We start from the raw sequence: 15,035 nt of genomic DNA, 5'->3' as shown, positions 1-15,035 counted from the left end.
ACTTTTATGTTGCATTTCTCTAATGGGTTGGTGCATATGATTCAGTGTTAATGAAAGCAGGACCATCAGCAACAACACGGTGGGACTTTACACCCTGCGACGAATCCTGCCCGATTCGGTATGATTCATGCGGCAGTGGAAAATAATTTTTATATCAACAACCAAAGCGGCAAGACATGCAGAAACTTTTTTGCTGCTACCAAGTATCCTTGCGTTTGATCTTTGCTGATAAGAAGTGGAACGTGGTTGTATGGATTCTTTTCATGGCATCAAAAAGTCGAAACTTGTGCACCGATTGACCCAACAGCATGTCTTTCACGTGTCGTTACATGGGCGTTACTATTCGACCTTCCTTATTTCTAGTTTGCTTTTTTTTCGAAGAAACATTATTTTTCTAAGCTGTATGGAATAGGAATGGATATCATCCTGCTGATCCTTTTGCGTTGAAAGTATAGTTTATCAGAAGTTCGTATATCGTAGAATAGATCAGAAATTGAAATCTCGTTTCAAAGCTAATTTTAACATCGTGCAAAAGAACGATTAAAAGATCGGCTACATTTCTAAAGAACGGACAAGAAAAAATCTGCAACGTTCTGGACTCTTTATGAACGTGTCGTTAAATGGCTCGGATAAAGGATATAAATATCGCATTTGAAAATGCGCTCGGGTGAGCATTTTTTCCTGCTCCACTGTTTAAATGTGTCCCTGAGGAAAACCGGTAAGCGTGTGCGGCATAATGATAAAGCGGAAATTTTAGTTTTTTGCGTTTGATGCACTTTTGCAGTGCTTCTAAAACATGTGACGTTTGGGAGTTTCGAGGAAAAATACTGCACACGGGACGGAAATTCACACAAAAGAAAGTCAAGAAAAATGACAACCATTCGAAGAACGAAGCATACATTCTTCTCGCCACCATTCTTCCATTCATTAATGATGCTCAAATGCTGCATCTCCCTACTATACGGCGGAGAGCTACTGAAGGCCTGGCGCAGGCTAAAAAAAGAATCTAAGGGCAAAAAGATGCGCTACTCGCTCACACCCAAAGGGGCAAATTATGTTATAGTTTTATTTTCTGCTCGCACTTTGCTAGCGCAAACTGCAACACCAGCACGAAGATTGTGCATAAGTGCAGCCCTTGCAATATGCGTTCCGTTTCGGCATTTTTTTTTACTTTCTACACTACAGCAAGCTCATCTTATGAGCGGCGTGGGCAGCCGAAGGAGCCGCCCCGTATTTAGCTGGTCGGTTTTTCATTCGATTTTTTTGTCGCGATTTTCCTACAATCACAGCTCGCGCATGCAACCGCGGAAACGGGCAAAAAATGTGCAACGCAGTGTAGTTTTGCTCCGTCTCCGGGGACGGCTCGAGGATGTAATTTATGCACTCGATGTTCGCCGTGTTTGTAAACCGAAGGAATTCGACCGGACACCATCGCACCAAACGCGTTGCCGTGGAAAGCGAGGCGAAATCCTCTCGCGAGAATGCGCGAAAACCCTCCCGCCCGCTTGGTTTCGGTTGCGGACGCACATCGGAACGAATGCAAAAATGTAGCATAAATCATAAATTTCGCAAATAAATCATCGCTCAAAGCAGGTCGTCGTGAGCGGTGGGTAGCGGCAAACCTAACGCCACGTGTTCCCGTATCCGGTGGTTTTTCGAGCTTCGTTGGCGGAAAATTAGAGACACTGGAATGCATACGCAACCGGTTGAACGGGTAGATTTGGCAGATCCTTTTCCAAACTGGCACTCGCTCGCACATGCACGAGAGCGAAAATCTGGTGAGGTCAACGGTAAATCGACTAAAATGACCTCCGGCATCTTTGTGTGTGTGTGTGTGTGTGTGTAGATTTTCCGGCATCAGATGATCGTATTTCTTGGGAGTGATAAACGATCGTCTGATGCGCCTATGGCGCCTAATTAGGCGATCTTTGATCACGTTTAAAACGTCCACATGACACAAAAATCCATCGAGCTACGTTCGTTTGTGTGTTTGTGTTCAAAGAAAATACGTTTGTGCGGTACTTCTGGAATCACCGCCCTTTTCTAAGTAGCGCAGACGATTAGAGGGTTTCTCATAAGCGGTGATTTTCGATAAAATCAACCTCGCTGAACTGCACCTTAATAAATCAACTGGCATGCAATTGAACGGATAATGGTTCCTTCGGTTACGTGTTTACGTGCACGCTGGCAGTGACATGTGTGCAGGTTGTGGAATGGAAAAATAGCTCCTTGGGAGCCACTCCAAGCCACCGCACTGACGATTAGGGTCCTTCCAACAAGGGTGGCATTCGCAATTGTGACCCACTCTTTACGCTGGCCGATAATTTATTCCACCTCGTCCTGCGCCAGCTCTAGGCGGGTCGTATTATTTGTTAATCACTCACGTGATCCTATCTGGTACGGCGGTCTGACACAAAAGGAAAGTTTTTCCGGCCCGTTGCTTCCCACTCAACCACAAACTAACCACCCAATGGATGTTCTTTACGATTGTTGGTGACCCCCGACTGGCACCGGGACTGATGTGGTGGTGATGCGAGGCACAGGCAGGCGACAAAAAACGGTCAACCCCTCCTCAAGGAATCGAAGAACGCATTCTGCCGTAGGAACACACATACACGCATAGACACACGCCAATGGGGGTGCCATTTAATCGAAGTCAAACTTCAAAGACGCGGAGAGGAAGTTTAAACCGTTTGATCCAATTCCTCGGTAATTTGCTGTGGGGAACGCGCGTGGCACCCTTGCGCCAGGATATGGGTGGCCGGGGAAAACCTTGCGCCAGGGGAAAACACGCCGAAAAACATTTGCATATAAATTTCAACTTTCCTCTGATAAGAACTTTTTATTTTTATTACCTTTCATTTCTCCCACCGAGTGCGACGGCTCGACCAAGGTGGCCCTGGGTTGAAGGATAACGGTGGGCTTTTCCTTGTGACGTGAGCTCGACGAAGGGAAGGAGGCAGCAAATGAGCGCGTGAACAAGGAGTTTCGATTCGATTCGGTTTGATAATTTGTTTCCGAGCCCACGGAGTCAGGGGGGTGTTTGCGTGGGGCGTAACGCCAGCAAAGCGACCCGCAAACGACAGGCGATATTTTATCAATAATAACATTTTCACCCGTTCCTTGGTGGTCTCGTGGAACGGGCCCTGGTCCTTGCGCTGGTCCTTTGCTGCAGCTCGAGCGTCGAAAAAGACAAAGCGAAACGATTGAGTTTTTAATTCGATCAAATGCTAATGCTGTGTCATCGGTTCGCCAGCGAAAGCCAGCAGAAACTTTCATCGGGCCATCCATTAGCGAGAGAACGCAGCTGCGGATTGCGGATTTGCGCCATCCAGGGCACGTCCGCGCTTCAGGGCCCAGGGCCTAGGGCCCCTCGGCAAATGGAAACAAATCGAAAACAATCGCAAAACCTCGAAACGATCGACGGAGCCAGCGGGGTAATGAATGCGACACACGATACGGTCGGGAAAAACGGGGCGCAAAAGTGACATTGCCTCGGCGCGTTGATGAAGGAACTCGGGTGGGCGGATTGTTTGATTATATGGTTAACTTGTACCGGTTTCGTGCCGCGTGCTTGGAGTCCGCGTCCGTTGCGTCGAAACGGTCGCGTCTCCCCACGCAATGGAACCGTCGACGAGGCGAGCCAGTCGATGGAACGGGCGATTCGAACGATTCGAAACGGTGCTGGGTGGAAAAACGACGCTGGTGCTATAAATATACCGAAAGTATGTTTTGTTTTGACACTTACGAAATTTCGACTATTTTATCCGCCCCCGAGCCCTTCGGCCCGAGCGCAACCGTAGGCTTAGTGTTATGTGCTGCCGCGGCTTTTTGCATTTCGTAATTCCAAAGTGCACCTAGCGCGTGTCCTACTCGCTTGAGGGCGTCTTTAGGGAACGGCGATGAGGAGAGGCGCCAAAGAAAACCTCCTGCTACCCTCTGGAGCGCAATCGGAATTCGACTTGAGCACAGGCGGGCGTCTGCTCGCCCACCGACATTGAAAGCGGTTCTTGTGCACTTGGAGTTTTAATGGCTTTGCTTTTCCCGTTCGTCCATTACCGGGATGCCATCCACGGCGAAAGGCACCGAGAGCGCTCCTAGGAAACCTGCTTCGGGAAAAATCTAACATTGTCTGTTTAACGCATTTCGAAGGAGTTTATTTGTTGAGTCTTTGCAATTCTTCGAACACTGGAACATGCTCAAATTTGTTGATACACTCCTCCAAGCCGGAGCACAAAAACGCTCTTTCGGGGTTCACAAAAAACATCGAGGCACAAACCCAGCTCCTCGGCCCTGTTTTACCCTCCGGAGTAGACACCGAATTAGCAGCTTTAGTGATATTTATAGTTTACATATTGTTTTGTCATTACTGCATAATTCATGCAGCTAAACCACGGCTGTGCTGGTCTGGCTTCCGCTTTGCCTGAGACTGCAGTTTTCCGCACGCAACGAAGAGAGGAAAGCCGGCGGTGTGCGATGTTGTTGTTGAACAAAATGAGCATATTGCCAATTCTCAAACACACCCCGAGCTCCGGCACCATTGCCTCCGCAAGGACCTACCAAAAGCGCCAGTAGCAGCACGCAAGACGATGTGCCTTGGCGAAAGAGAAAAAAAAAAGCAGTACGAAACGATACGATGCGGTGCGATGATGGTATCGTGTAGCTCATTTCTCACTTTCATTGCGCAGCGAAGAGATGCAGCAGATCGTTCATTCTGGGTCGGGCTGAACCGAGACGCTGGCAGACACCGAAATGAACACAAAGAACCGATGCTCCTGTCTCTGCCATGACTGTCGCCTCCGTCCGTGGTACAACACGCCGTTTAAGGCTCAGCTGAAGTCCAAGTTGCTTCTTCAGCAGCGCCACCAGTGAATCCTCCCTTCAGGTTGGGCGAGTCTCAACCGACAATCGATGAAAACGGAACGGGACTACGAGCGAAGCGGATTGAATTTGTTGTGTATTGAATTTTTAAATACTACAAACACACTGTTTTCGACTAGCCCGTCGTAGTGCCGAAAACCAGTCGTTCCTCGATTTGTGTAAATTGGTCTGCGTTTCTGCGCGAAAGGAACGCCAGTTTTCGTGCTCCTTTTTCCGGGCTCTGGTGAATAAGGAAAGCGTCTTGGTAATCGAAGGCTCAGCAGTTCCAGAAGCCGGGCTGCAGTAAACTCGAGGAAAATCCATAAGACGGGAGCAAAATTTACATGCTAATGGTTCGGGGTTGGTTTTCCGCGCACGAAACAACGTAGCTGTTCTCTCTTCATGCGAGAAGTTGTTCGTTCTTGTTAGCAGGAAGCCTGCTCTGTGGTGTTCGTGTTGGGTTGCACCAAGCGAAAATGTGCTCGCCTCCTTCGCCTGCGCGCCGGGTGAGCTGGTAGAGGGAGAATTTAATGAAACAAAAAAAAAGCACACACACACACTGCAGATTTTGTTCCCTTTTCCCCCAAAACCAGCGTTCGTGCAAGGACAGGGCTGTTCATGCGCCGCCATATGCCACGACTGGGCCAATTGATCTACATGGAGGCGCCTGGTGGAAATTGGGAGCAGCGTGGCCTAGGAAGCTCGGGAACTGGATTCAATAAATGTCGTAAATAAACGATTATTACCTTCCACCCACCGGAAACGGGTGCCCGATATCGTATGTCGAATTCCCAGCGAATCAATCGACCCATGCGGCTCATTATAATCCACCCATAAACCGCACCGCACGCTCGTGGCTCCACTTTCTCCGGTGGCAAAAATGGGAGGTTGTTAAATTTTACCACAACCACAGAATCACCTCGTTTGCGAACGGCAGGAAGAATTCGTCCTGCCGGGTATCAGATTCCTCAAATATTTCCGCACTTTACGGGCGTTTGGCAGAAGCACTGAGAAGAGAGAAAAAAAGGGAACACAGGATATCTATTCCAACCCCCAATTCCGACACTTTCCGTATCCGGTAGGTGTTTTGATTTTCCCTTTTTTGGGATGTTTTTTTTTGTTGCTTCTCCACCCTCGCTTCGTCTCAAAACCAGAACCTTAAACTGTTCCCGAGCTGGGTTAGGGGGGTGGTTTTTATGACTTTTGATAGATCAATTTCGGATTTTACACCCTACCTTGAAAGGTTTTACATTCCTTCCGGTGGCGCTGCGCTTCGATTCTTTTCCTTGCGTTTCCCGGGCCTGCGGGTGCGAGAAGAAACCCAAACCCAATTTCGGCTCGGTTGTGGAAACTTTCGCAGGAAACGCCTTCGGGCCGAAGCTCAATTTGACGATGGGAAAACAAACAGCTTATGAAGTTATTACCACGTGTTTCCGCGCCCGGTTGGTGAGGGATTTTTTTTGCCCCCGCTAGCTGTTCGTTCATCTCATCCCTTCACTTTATGGCCGATTCGCCTCCCGGTCGCAGAAGCCCCAAATCCATCACGCCGAACCGTGGCCAAACAAGTCCGTAAACAAGATAATAACTTATTGACAAACCATCGCCGTTTTACGAACGTGTTCGACCGAGGAAAACCCGTGGGAAACTGCCTTTCTGCGACTCCCTTGCGGCTTGTGGATCAGTTCGGAAAAAACAACACCGAATCACCGCCTCCACTGGCCGCCACTGGATCCGTTCTCGAGTGAAAGGGGAAAAGCAAAAAAAAAACGAAACGAAAAGGAAAACGGGAAATTGGATATTGTTTATTTTCCTTCAACCATCCACCCGGAGCAGGGAAAGCCGAAGGATTTTCTGCCGAGTGTGAAAATCGCTTCACCGTCAACAAATCAAGCGAAAAACTCGTCATTCAATCCCTCCGACCGGCTCCGTTTGTTGCCTTCCTTTTGTCCGACGAAAGGTAAAGGTCCTTTCGTCGCCCGAACCACTGTCTATGGAAACGAGCAATTTCACGTTCACGGAAACTGTGGGAAATGCGCATAAAAAGTCGTGCGAAGGACCGAATCGGAGCGAAAAAAAATTGAGCAAGAACGGCACGTGCATTCCCAGGCGCAAGCAGCAAATGCAAATGTCCCTGCCGGAGTGTCCTTTGTGGTCAAACAAACAGAGCAGATGGGCGGTAGAAGAAGCTGCCTCAAGAAGACGTTTTCAATATTCGCCACCACGATGGACCATAATGGAGCCTTTGATCCCTGGGGTGGAAAATAAGGCGATAAATCACCCCTTAGGAATCTTCGACACTGCAAGGCGCTCGGTGGACGATCGAAAAAACGAACCAAACGCACGGAAGGACTTCGGAAAGCAAAGCAAACGACCGCGCTCATCGTAAGTAAACAAACAATCCCACCCTAGGGCGGGACGCATCACTAAGGCTAGTGGCCGGTCAAAGGCGAACTTTGCCGGTCAAACTTCCATCACCTTTTGGGATCGCCCATTTTCCCTTCGAGGAAAACCTTCCCGCTTGGGAGCACGAGAATCTTGGGTTCGGTCGATAAGTGGATTTACGAGTGTATCTTACTAATTCCTCAAGTGGCCACCAACGTCCCGTTTTTCCGCTCGCTACCGCTTCGGCTGGCCATCTTCATTAGCCGGGTCGGGTGAAAGTGCGAAGCAAAACGATCCTTCGTCCTTCCATCCTGCCGTCTTGGCGCCGCAAAAAGTTGCCTCCTTTGTGCCGCTGATTGGAAAACGAGAATCAACAAGCGATTTTTATCGGCTCGTTTACCGAACCTTCGAAGGGAGAACGTGCGTGCGTGCGTTTAGTGTGGTAATTCTTTTTCCACCAAAAATTTCCTCTGCCATCGAAGGAAGCATCGTCTTATCACCCTTGAGGGAAGCACGATTGGCCAAGGAATTGTAGAAGAAAAAGTACAACGAAAGAGAGGTCTCCCCTTGTGAAGGAAAAGTAGCCGTCCGTCCGTACGGCACAATGACACGAAAACATTCGATTCACAGGATTCGATTTGCCACAATGAAGAGATTATTTGAAAGCAGGAAGAAGGGCGTCCGTTTCGACATGCTCCTGCCGTGGCCGTGTACACGATCCACCCGCAGAACGCAGCAAGCAAACCTCGCAAGGAAGTAAGCTGTTATGACACGCACAAGCGACATTCATCGAAGGGTGCGTTGCGTTCTTTTTATGATTTTTTTTCCTTTCTTCTCGCCTCGTGTAAGGGCAAGGCAGCACAAGACAATCTCCCCACTTTGGCAATTCAGGAACGTCAGCCAGACGCCCTTTCGAGCGGGAACGAGCAAGCGAATCAATGCCACAAAAAGTCCCCTGCTCGAAGGGAGCCTGCATTGTAGCGCGGCCTCAATCAGGTTTGGGGATTTTTTTGTTTTCACGCAAACAAAAAAAACGCGTGCTCCCTCAATCACCGACACCCGTGGCCACAAAAGCGAAATTCAATGAATTGTGTATAAATTATGTAATAAAAAACCGATTGTATTGTTATTTGAAACATTTCGGATTGGTGTATTTTTATCCTCTCCCGCAGCACTTTTGCTCCTTGTTTGCACTGTTGCGCGTAGCTCGTGTTTTTGTCCTGTTTCCGGGGAAGTTTGGAGGCAGCCCTCGGATTTTTTACAACTTTGCGCTTTAATAACTATGCCGTAATGCCACCCACCAACCGCTGGCGGTGTGCCCTTCAATGTCCACTCCCTTTTTTCCCGAACACTCTATTGATCTTTGTTTCTTGTGGTCAACGCGAAGGAAAGCGATAGCAACAGCAACAACAGGAAAAATACCCTATCCGCAGTCTCAGGCCGAGGGTAGGAAAACTCTTTTCTTTCCTTCATTTGTTACATTTCAGAGCCGTTTTTTTTCGGTTGCTTTTCGCCTTTCGATCTAGATCCTTTGAATTGTTTTCCCGTTCCCCGTTTCAACCGTCATTCCCTGCATCGTTGCCCCGTGAACGGAAAAAAAGAACTTTTCCATTATTTTTCAACAAATATAAATCAAAAGCTTGTTTTACCACACCCCGTTGCTACTACTGCATCTCCACCGTGCAGCTGGTGCGGGTCCCAAGGACCCTCCGCAACTCGCTGACCACCCGGGATGCGAGGGTGGTTGAGCGGTTTTTTTCCTCTTCTTCTTCTTCGCTCATACCTTTTTTTATCGCACAGGCATAAAAGGCGCGTGTAGAAGGGCACACAAAAAATCACCCCGACCGAAGATTTAATTAAAAAATGTGGTGAAATTAATCAAAGGAATATTTCCCCCTTTTTACCAACTTCCCAACAAGGGAAGGAATCCATTTCGCGAGCTCTCACACCGCGGGGGCGACAAAAACGGCGACCGAAACCGACGGTGGGTTGATAAAATCAAGAATCGCTTCTTGGATCTTGCAACGCTGCCCGAAGCTATGCCACTTCCTGCATCCTGCATCTCGAATCCTTCACAGGCGGATCCAGTTCTTTCTTATCGAAAACCCCATTTCTGTTTCCATGAAGACGCCCGCGTTCAAGGTTTTGTTCGTTCATCGGAAAATTATGCATCGAGTTCAATGCAAACAAACGCCATTGTTCTGGATGATGTTACAAAAATCACGTTCCACGACGTACCGACATTATTGTGACAAATTAAGCGACAACAGGAAGTGAACTCACCTCACGATCCTTGGCGGACAGCTCTTCCGTCAGCGATCTCGTTCGGTTGTCGAGGATGGGATCCTTGTTAGGCGATACCGTGCCGGCACTGCTGCAGATGGAGTCACTTGAGCTAGTCATCTTCTCGCCGGTTCCTTTGTGGCACTCTTCAACGTCTGTTCGATCCTCGAGCAAGGATCCCTCCTTCGTTTTGCCTTTCGAATGCACACTCACACTTTCGCAGTCCATCTTCTCTTCACGCGCGCTCGCTGGCGATGGCGATCGATTGTTGCTGTGGTTGTTGTTGTTGTTGTTGTTGTTGCTGTTGCTGATGCAGTTGTTGTTGATGGTGTGCGTCAGCGTAGCGAGCTCCAGCTGCAACTTGCGATCGACTTCAGGTGTTCGAGAGCGCGTGGACATCGCCAACGGGGATTGTGATCCTCCACGGTGTTTTCCATCCGGGCTTATCGAGTTTTCCCGACGATGAGTGCCTCCGTGGCCACCGATACTGCCACTCTCCGACACCGGAGTCGTCGATGGAGAAGGTGGAGTGATCCCGTTCTGCTCGACGATCATCGGCGGTGACGACGTCGGAGTCGGGCTGGTCGAAGCTAGTGGCAGGGATGTTGGCAGTGTCGAGGACAGGGAGGGTGGAAGCGGTGGAGCCGTGACGTCCATGCCGTTACCGTCGTTGACGCTGATGCTGTTGTTGTTGTTGATGTTGATGTTGCTGTTGTTGTTGCTGACTCCGCGGTCCGTGGTCGACAGTTTCTCCTTGAGCGAGTTTACCTCTTTTTCCGCCAACGTGGCACGCTGTAATGGAGTCGGGAAAATAAAACCACCATCGCCATGCATTACTATATCGTTAACAACATGTTTTTTTTTGTTTTTGTTTTTGTGAGGTATTAGCCGCGAGGAGAATTAAAAACGGCGTTCCAACGCCGCTGAACGCTAGCAGTTATCTGCATCTCGATTTCTGGTCGCCGTCGCCGCCTTGCCATGTCCTTCGGATGTTCTTGAAAAGATTTAAATTAATCGCATCGAATAAAACCCTACCCCCGAACGGTCAGACCAACGCGCAAACACGTACGCAGGCCATTAAATGCGCGCCGGTGTATGGTCCGTCAATTTGTGTTAAATTGAATTTTTACGATTGTCTGCCTTCGCCCCTGCCGTGGCTCTTCCACGAGGACGCGTAAACATGGCCTCGTCGTCGTTCGGCCGCCAGAATGGGATTCTTTTTTGGCCACCAAGCGGCAAGACCGATTCCAAGAAAGCATATCTCACTGGCTTATCCGGGCGGCTGATAGCAAACCTTACTGCGTTGCAAAGTCCCCGTCGTTCGAATAAAACAGCAACTCACGGCACCTAATGCCCGTTTTTGCCGTACATTTTATTGGCGTGACAACATGGCGAGTGTGCGACATCAAAGTTGAGATCGTTCCAGAGGTCATCACGCGTTACGTCAAAAGCCGAACACCTCCGAACGCGGCACTGCACTTCCAGCGCGTGGAACGGAAATCGACACTAATAGACTATAAATATCGAATTCTCAAGCAAAGGACCCCAGCGAGAATGCGAAAACGGATGTAAAGATGTTGTTACAAGCGGCACGAAAATCAACCACTCCGCTTTCCCGACGCCAGCTGTGGCTCCAAAGATAGTTTTTCCCCACCCAACGGCACTCATCGGGTGGAAATGAAGGCGCCCGTCTCTTCGGTGCTTCCTCGGCTAGGTAAATAAACATCCTAGCTCAAGCTGGCGCTCGGACGGTGAACCAAAAGATGAGCATGACCGTCTCTCACCAGGCCGTGTACATTTCTCAATCTTCCCACACAACCCCCCGACAAGTGTCGCACTTCCTCGCTGCTACCCTGGGCGTCGAACGGTTTCGAGGAATATTGAACGCGTGAAAATTGATCCAATTAGCAACATAAACATACACCGGTTTCCACGAAGTGCGTGCGTGTTGCTATGCTTCGCGGATAGTCGGGGCCACTTTTCAAAGCGGCCTCGACCGAGCTGGCCCTTAATTAATGTTGCAATTAATATTTTAATCCAGCCCTGCGTTTGAAGCCAGTGTGAGCAAATTTTTTGATCTCCTCGAGGTGCGCTTCCCGAGGGCATGGAACGGAGCGGCCACTCGTGATCGATGGTGCATAAGAAATATTTCCGTTCCACGGCGAACGAAACTGACAGTGACACGTGACTTTGAGTGAGGATCAATCGGAATCGTGAGTGGTTGTTTGTGACGCGATCGCTCAAATGAGAAACACAAACAAGCCACTCTGGCGCTCGTCTGTGATACAAAAATAGATCAGTTGCATTCAAGATCACGCTGTGCTATCGATTATGAGTGTTTATTCTTTAGAGGGAGTCGTTGATGTTATTCCACACGAAACTACGCATTGGAGAGACGTGGAAAGTACCGCATTTCCGGTTCGATGCAGTGGCATGTGCATGTAGGAAAATCGCGACGCACGGAGCCATCTGTTTTCGCGCGACTGTTCCGCTCTGGACCATCTTGACGTTCCGCAATGATCGATACGGCTCAGGAGCGGCCAACCACAGCACGCGCGGACAGCACAACAAAGGTTTGATTGAAAAATGACTTTTCCACACGAAAACCAGCGCCGAAAGACGTGCGATAATTATCCGGTTAATTAATGCCGTAATTACTGGCACCGTTCCGGGTTGGATCCATTTGAAGCCCCAAAACAAATATTCAAAAACAATGAGACCGAGCTACGGAGCTGCATTGCACCATTTCCTAGGTGATGTGTGTCCAACGGTAGCGAAATTTTGCACCTATTTTAGGATACCTAGGAGACATGGATGTGTCTAGCGTGTCAACATTCTTTTTAAAACATAATTTCTCGCCATTCGGGATAGCGAAAAATGATTATTGTCATGATTGAATTCACTGTTGCCTCTATCCGTTTCGACGAGATGTTAAATGAATGTTTATTTTTGTGGTCTTCCCGACCGAACTGCTTCCACGGATGCGCGGTACGCATCCTGGGGGATCCGAGAGGAAAGTTTTCAAACCCAGATTAAAACAATTCCATTTGTATCCACGCGCATACATCCGGCTCATCTCGCTGTCCGAATGTGAAATTATGCGGGATTCTCGGGTCAATCCAAAGACAGATAGAGAGAGAGAGAAAGAGAGAAAGAGAGAGGGAGAAAGAGAGATAGAAAGTGATAGTGAGAGAAAGGGTGCACCACTCGCGAGGCTGGTAGGTTTTATTGAAATTGTTATAAACAAAACAACATCGAAAACAGACGCTCGTTTGGCAGCATCCAATCGGCAACATTGGCTTTTGCACCAGCACCATCAGGTTGTATGTGTGCCGTGGGGGGATGGGCTCACGTCGGAAAAACGATATTGCCGAATGATGGTCATAATTTTCAATTTTATCTCTTTTTTCCTATCCCCACCCCAACGCCAACACCCAACAAGCTTTCCATCGGGAAATCCCATCACGAATGCGTACGCGCATGCAAATGAACGATCACTCTTTGGTGGGCGTACATATCCGGCGAACGGGGGCGCATGGAAATCGCGCATTAAACGCATCGATGAAATGACAATTGGTCGAACGGGCTGCGAGTACGGTGGCTTTTGCCGCAGTGCAATTGGTCTGCGGTTGACCATTCGCTGTGTTTGACAGCGCCCGAGGGTGACGCGTGGGTGAAAACATGCGGCTTGGAGCATTAATTGCTGATAAATATCAGTTTTTGTCATCACCAGCACCAGCATGTAGCTTTCCTCCCCGCCTTTCCTTCCTTTTCCGGCAGACTTAGGGTTTAACGGCAAGCCAAAGGTCGGGTCTGAGGGCAGCCTATTTTTTCCACCCACATCCCATCGATGGCCGCAGCTAGCTTTGTCCCGTTTGCGCCATCGACCGATTGGTATTGACATCGTTTGCACCAACACCACCGGTCTGGCGAGCGTTGGGTGTGGATGCAATTCGCTGCAATTGGAAAGGATGCAGTTCGTCGAGCTGTCCCGTTCGTCCCGTTGTTCCGTTGCGTGATGCTCTCGCTCGCACACTCAGCCCCGTCTTTCGATCACCGATTTCTCGATTTCGATGCATCGAAGCGAAGCACATGCGCATTTCACGAGAGAGTCATCCGCCACCGATCGATCTCGCACACACAGATGGCTTTCCGTCGCAGTCGCGACAGAGCGAAGACTCATGCTTCCGTTTGCCGGCGTCCATGGTTTCATTGACTTGATCCGGTTCCCGAGCGCAGCTGGGACACCGATCCAGCCACAGTTGGGTCGCTGCAGCGACATTTGACAGCAGCTGAGAGCGAGATGCGAAGCAGATGGCTGCAAGACGTGTCACAATCGGATGCGCTTCTCAACCTCGCTAGTCGTTGGGCACGCTGCTTCGATCGATTATCCACTGCATCTTTCGGTCGGTGGCCAAATACTGGGAGTTGTCACAACACACTGGGAAAGTCGATACTTTGCAAAGCTAGTTTCGAAACGCATCGAAGAGCAAATTGGAGCATACATTTGTTTGCCTTCACTATGACGAGAAATTTTCACAGCGCTTAACGCTTGTTCGTGCATTTATCACTCCGTCTGACCTCCATCTGCCTCATCACCGTGGACTCATTCAAAAGCCTTCCAATACGGGGAGCATCTTTTCGCAAGAGACGGATCAGAGACGGGGCCGATCTCGGGTTCGGTTATTTTCCGTTCATTTATGTTTGGCATCGTTTTCCCATCATTACCATACCGCTCATCGTCTTGTGTGTATGTGTGCGTGTGTGTGTTTTTTTTTCGTGCTGACGTATATTATTTTTCATTCATCAGCTCATATTTTCCTGCTCTGGCCACCGCATCACCCCGTGCTCTGGCACCCGTTCTCCACCGTGCATAACATTTGCCCGCTGGCAGCAGATCGGGCTGATCTTTAAATCTTCGTTTCACTTATTTCATTCATTCGGGACTCTTTTCATTCATTCACCGGTACACCGGTGTGCGCTTTGCGTGGCAGTTTCTTCGTGTTCTTACCACACCCAGTCGTCGAACGTCACGGCCTAGAACGTCATTCCAATTCAGTTTCGGTAAGGATCAAGCTCGATTCATGTCTCGCTTTTTTTCATACTATTTTCTTCAAACCCGTTCAACGGCGGGCAAATTCGGCTCAGTTGTTTCTCACAGTCTCTGGCACGGTTGCTCCGTGGGCAAGTCCGTTTCCCCTTTCACAACCATCAATACTGGGGACGATCTTGAATTCCTTTACCCTCCCCCCCCCCCTTTCGGTGTCTGCCGGAGCCCGCTTCCTTGGACGACGGGTTGCACGACGAGTTCCCCGGGCTCTTTCCGGGCATCCGCGCACAATGCATGAATCAAACACAATAAATGTATGCTCATTTGAATAATAAGATGATCTCTTTTTTCTTCACTCCGTGTCTCTTACGGTATGGGCCTTTCCCTTCCATCGCCACGCACATCGTCGTTCCCATTGTGCGATGGGTTCGGAGTTTGGCATCTGTCTCGCTTCAGCCTG

The 15,035-nt window shown here is 49.2% G+C and overlaps 1 protein-coding gene across 1 annotated transcript in view; it reads right to left on the bottom strand.

The window, feature by feature from the left end:
- LOC128722082 (homeobox protein cut) overlaps window positions 1-15,035 on the bottom strand; it is a 151,751-nt gene that overhangs the window by 73,679 nt on the left and 63,037 nt on the right. Inside the window, exon 3 of the mRNA XM_053815905.1 lies at window positions 9,526-10,317. Within this exon, the coding sequence (XP_053671880.1) occupies window positions 9,526-10,317 (792 nt within the window). The remainder of the gene's footprint in view (window positions 1-9,525; window positions 10,318-15,035) is intronic.

This window comes from Anopheles nili, chromosome 2, assembly GCF_943737925.1.
Source record: "Anopheles nili chromosome 2, idAnoNiliSN_F5_01, whole genome shotgun sequence".
Taxonomy (NCBI): Eukaryota; Metazoa; Arthropoda; class Insecta; order Diptera; family Culicidae; genus Anopheles; species Anopheles nili.
The sequence above is the reverse complement of the archived record's forward strand: the minus strand, read 5'-3'. Positions and strand labels throughout refer to the sequence as shown.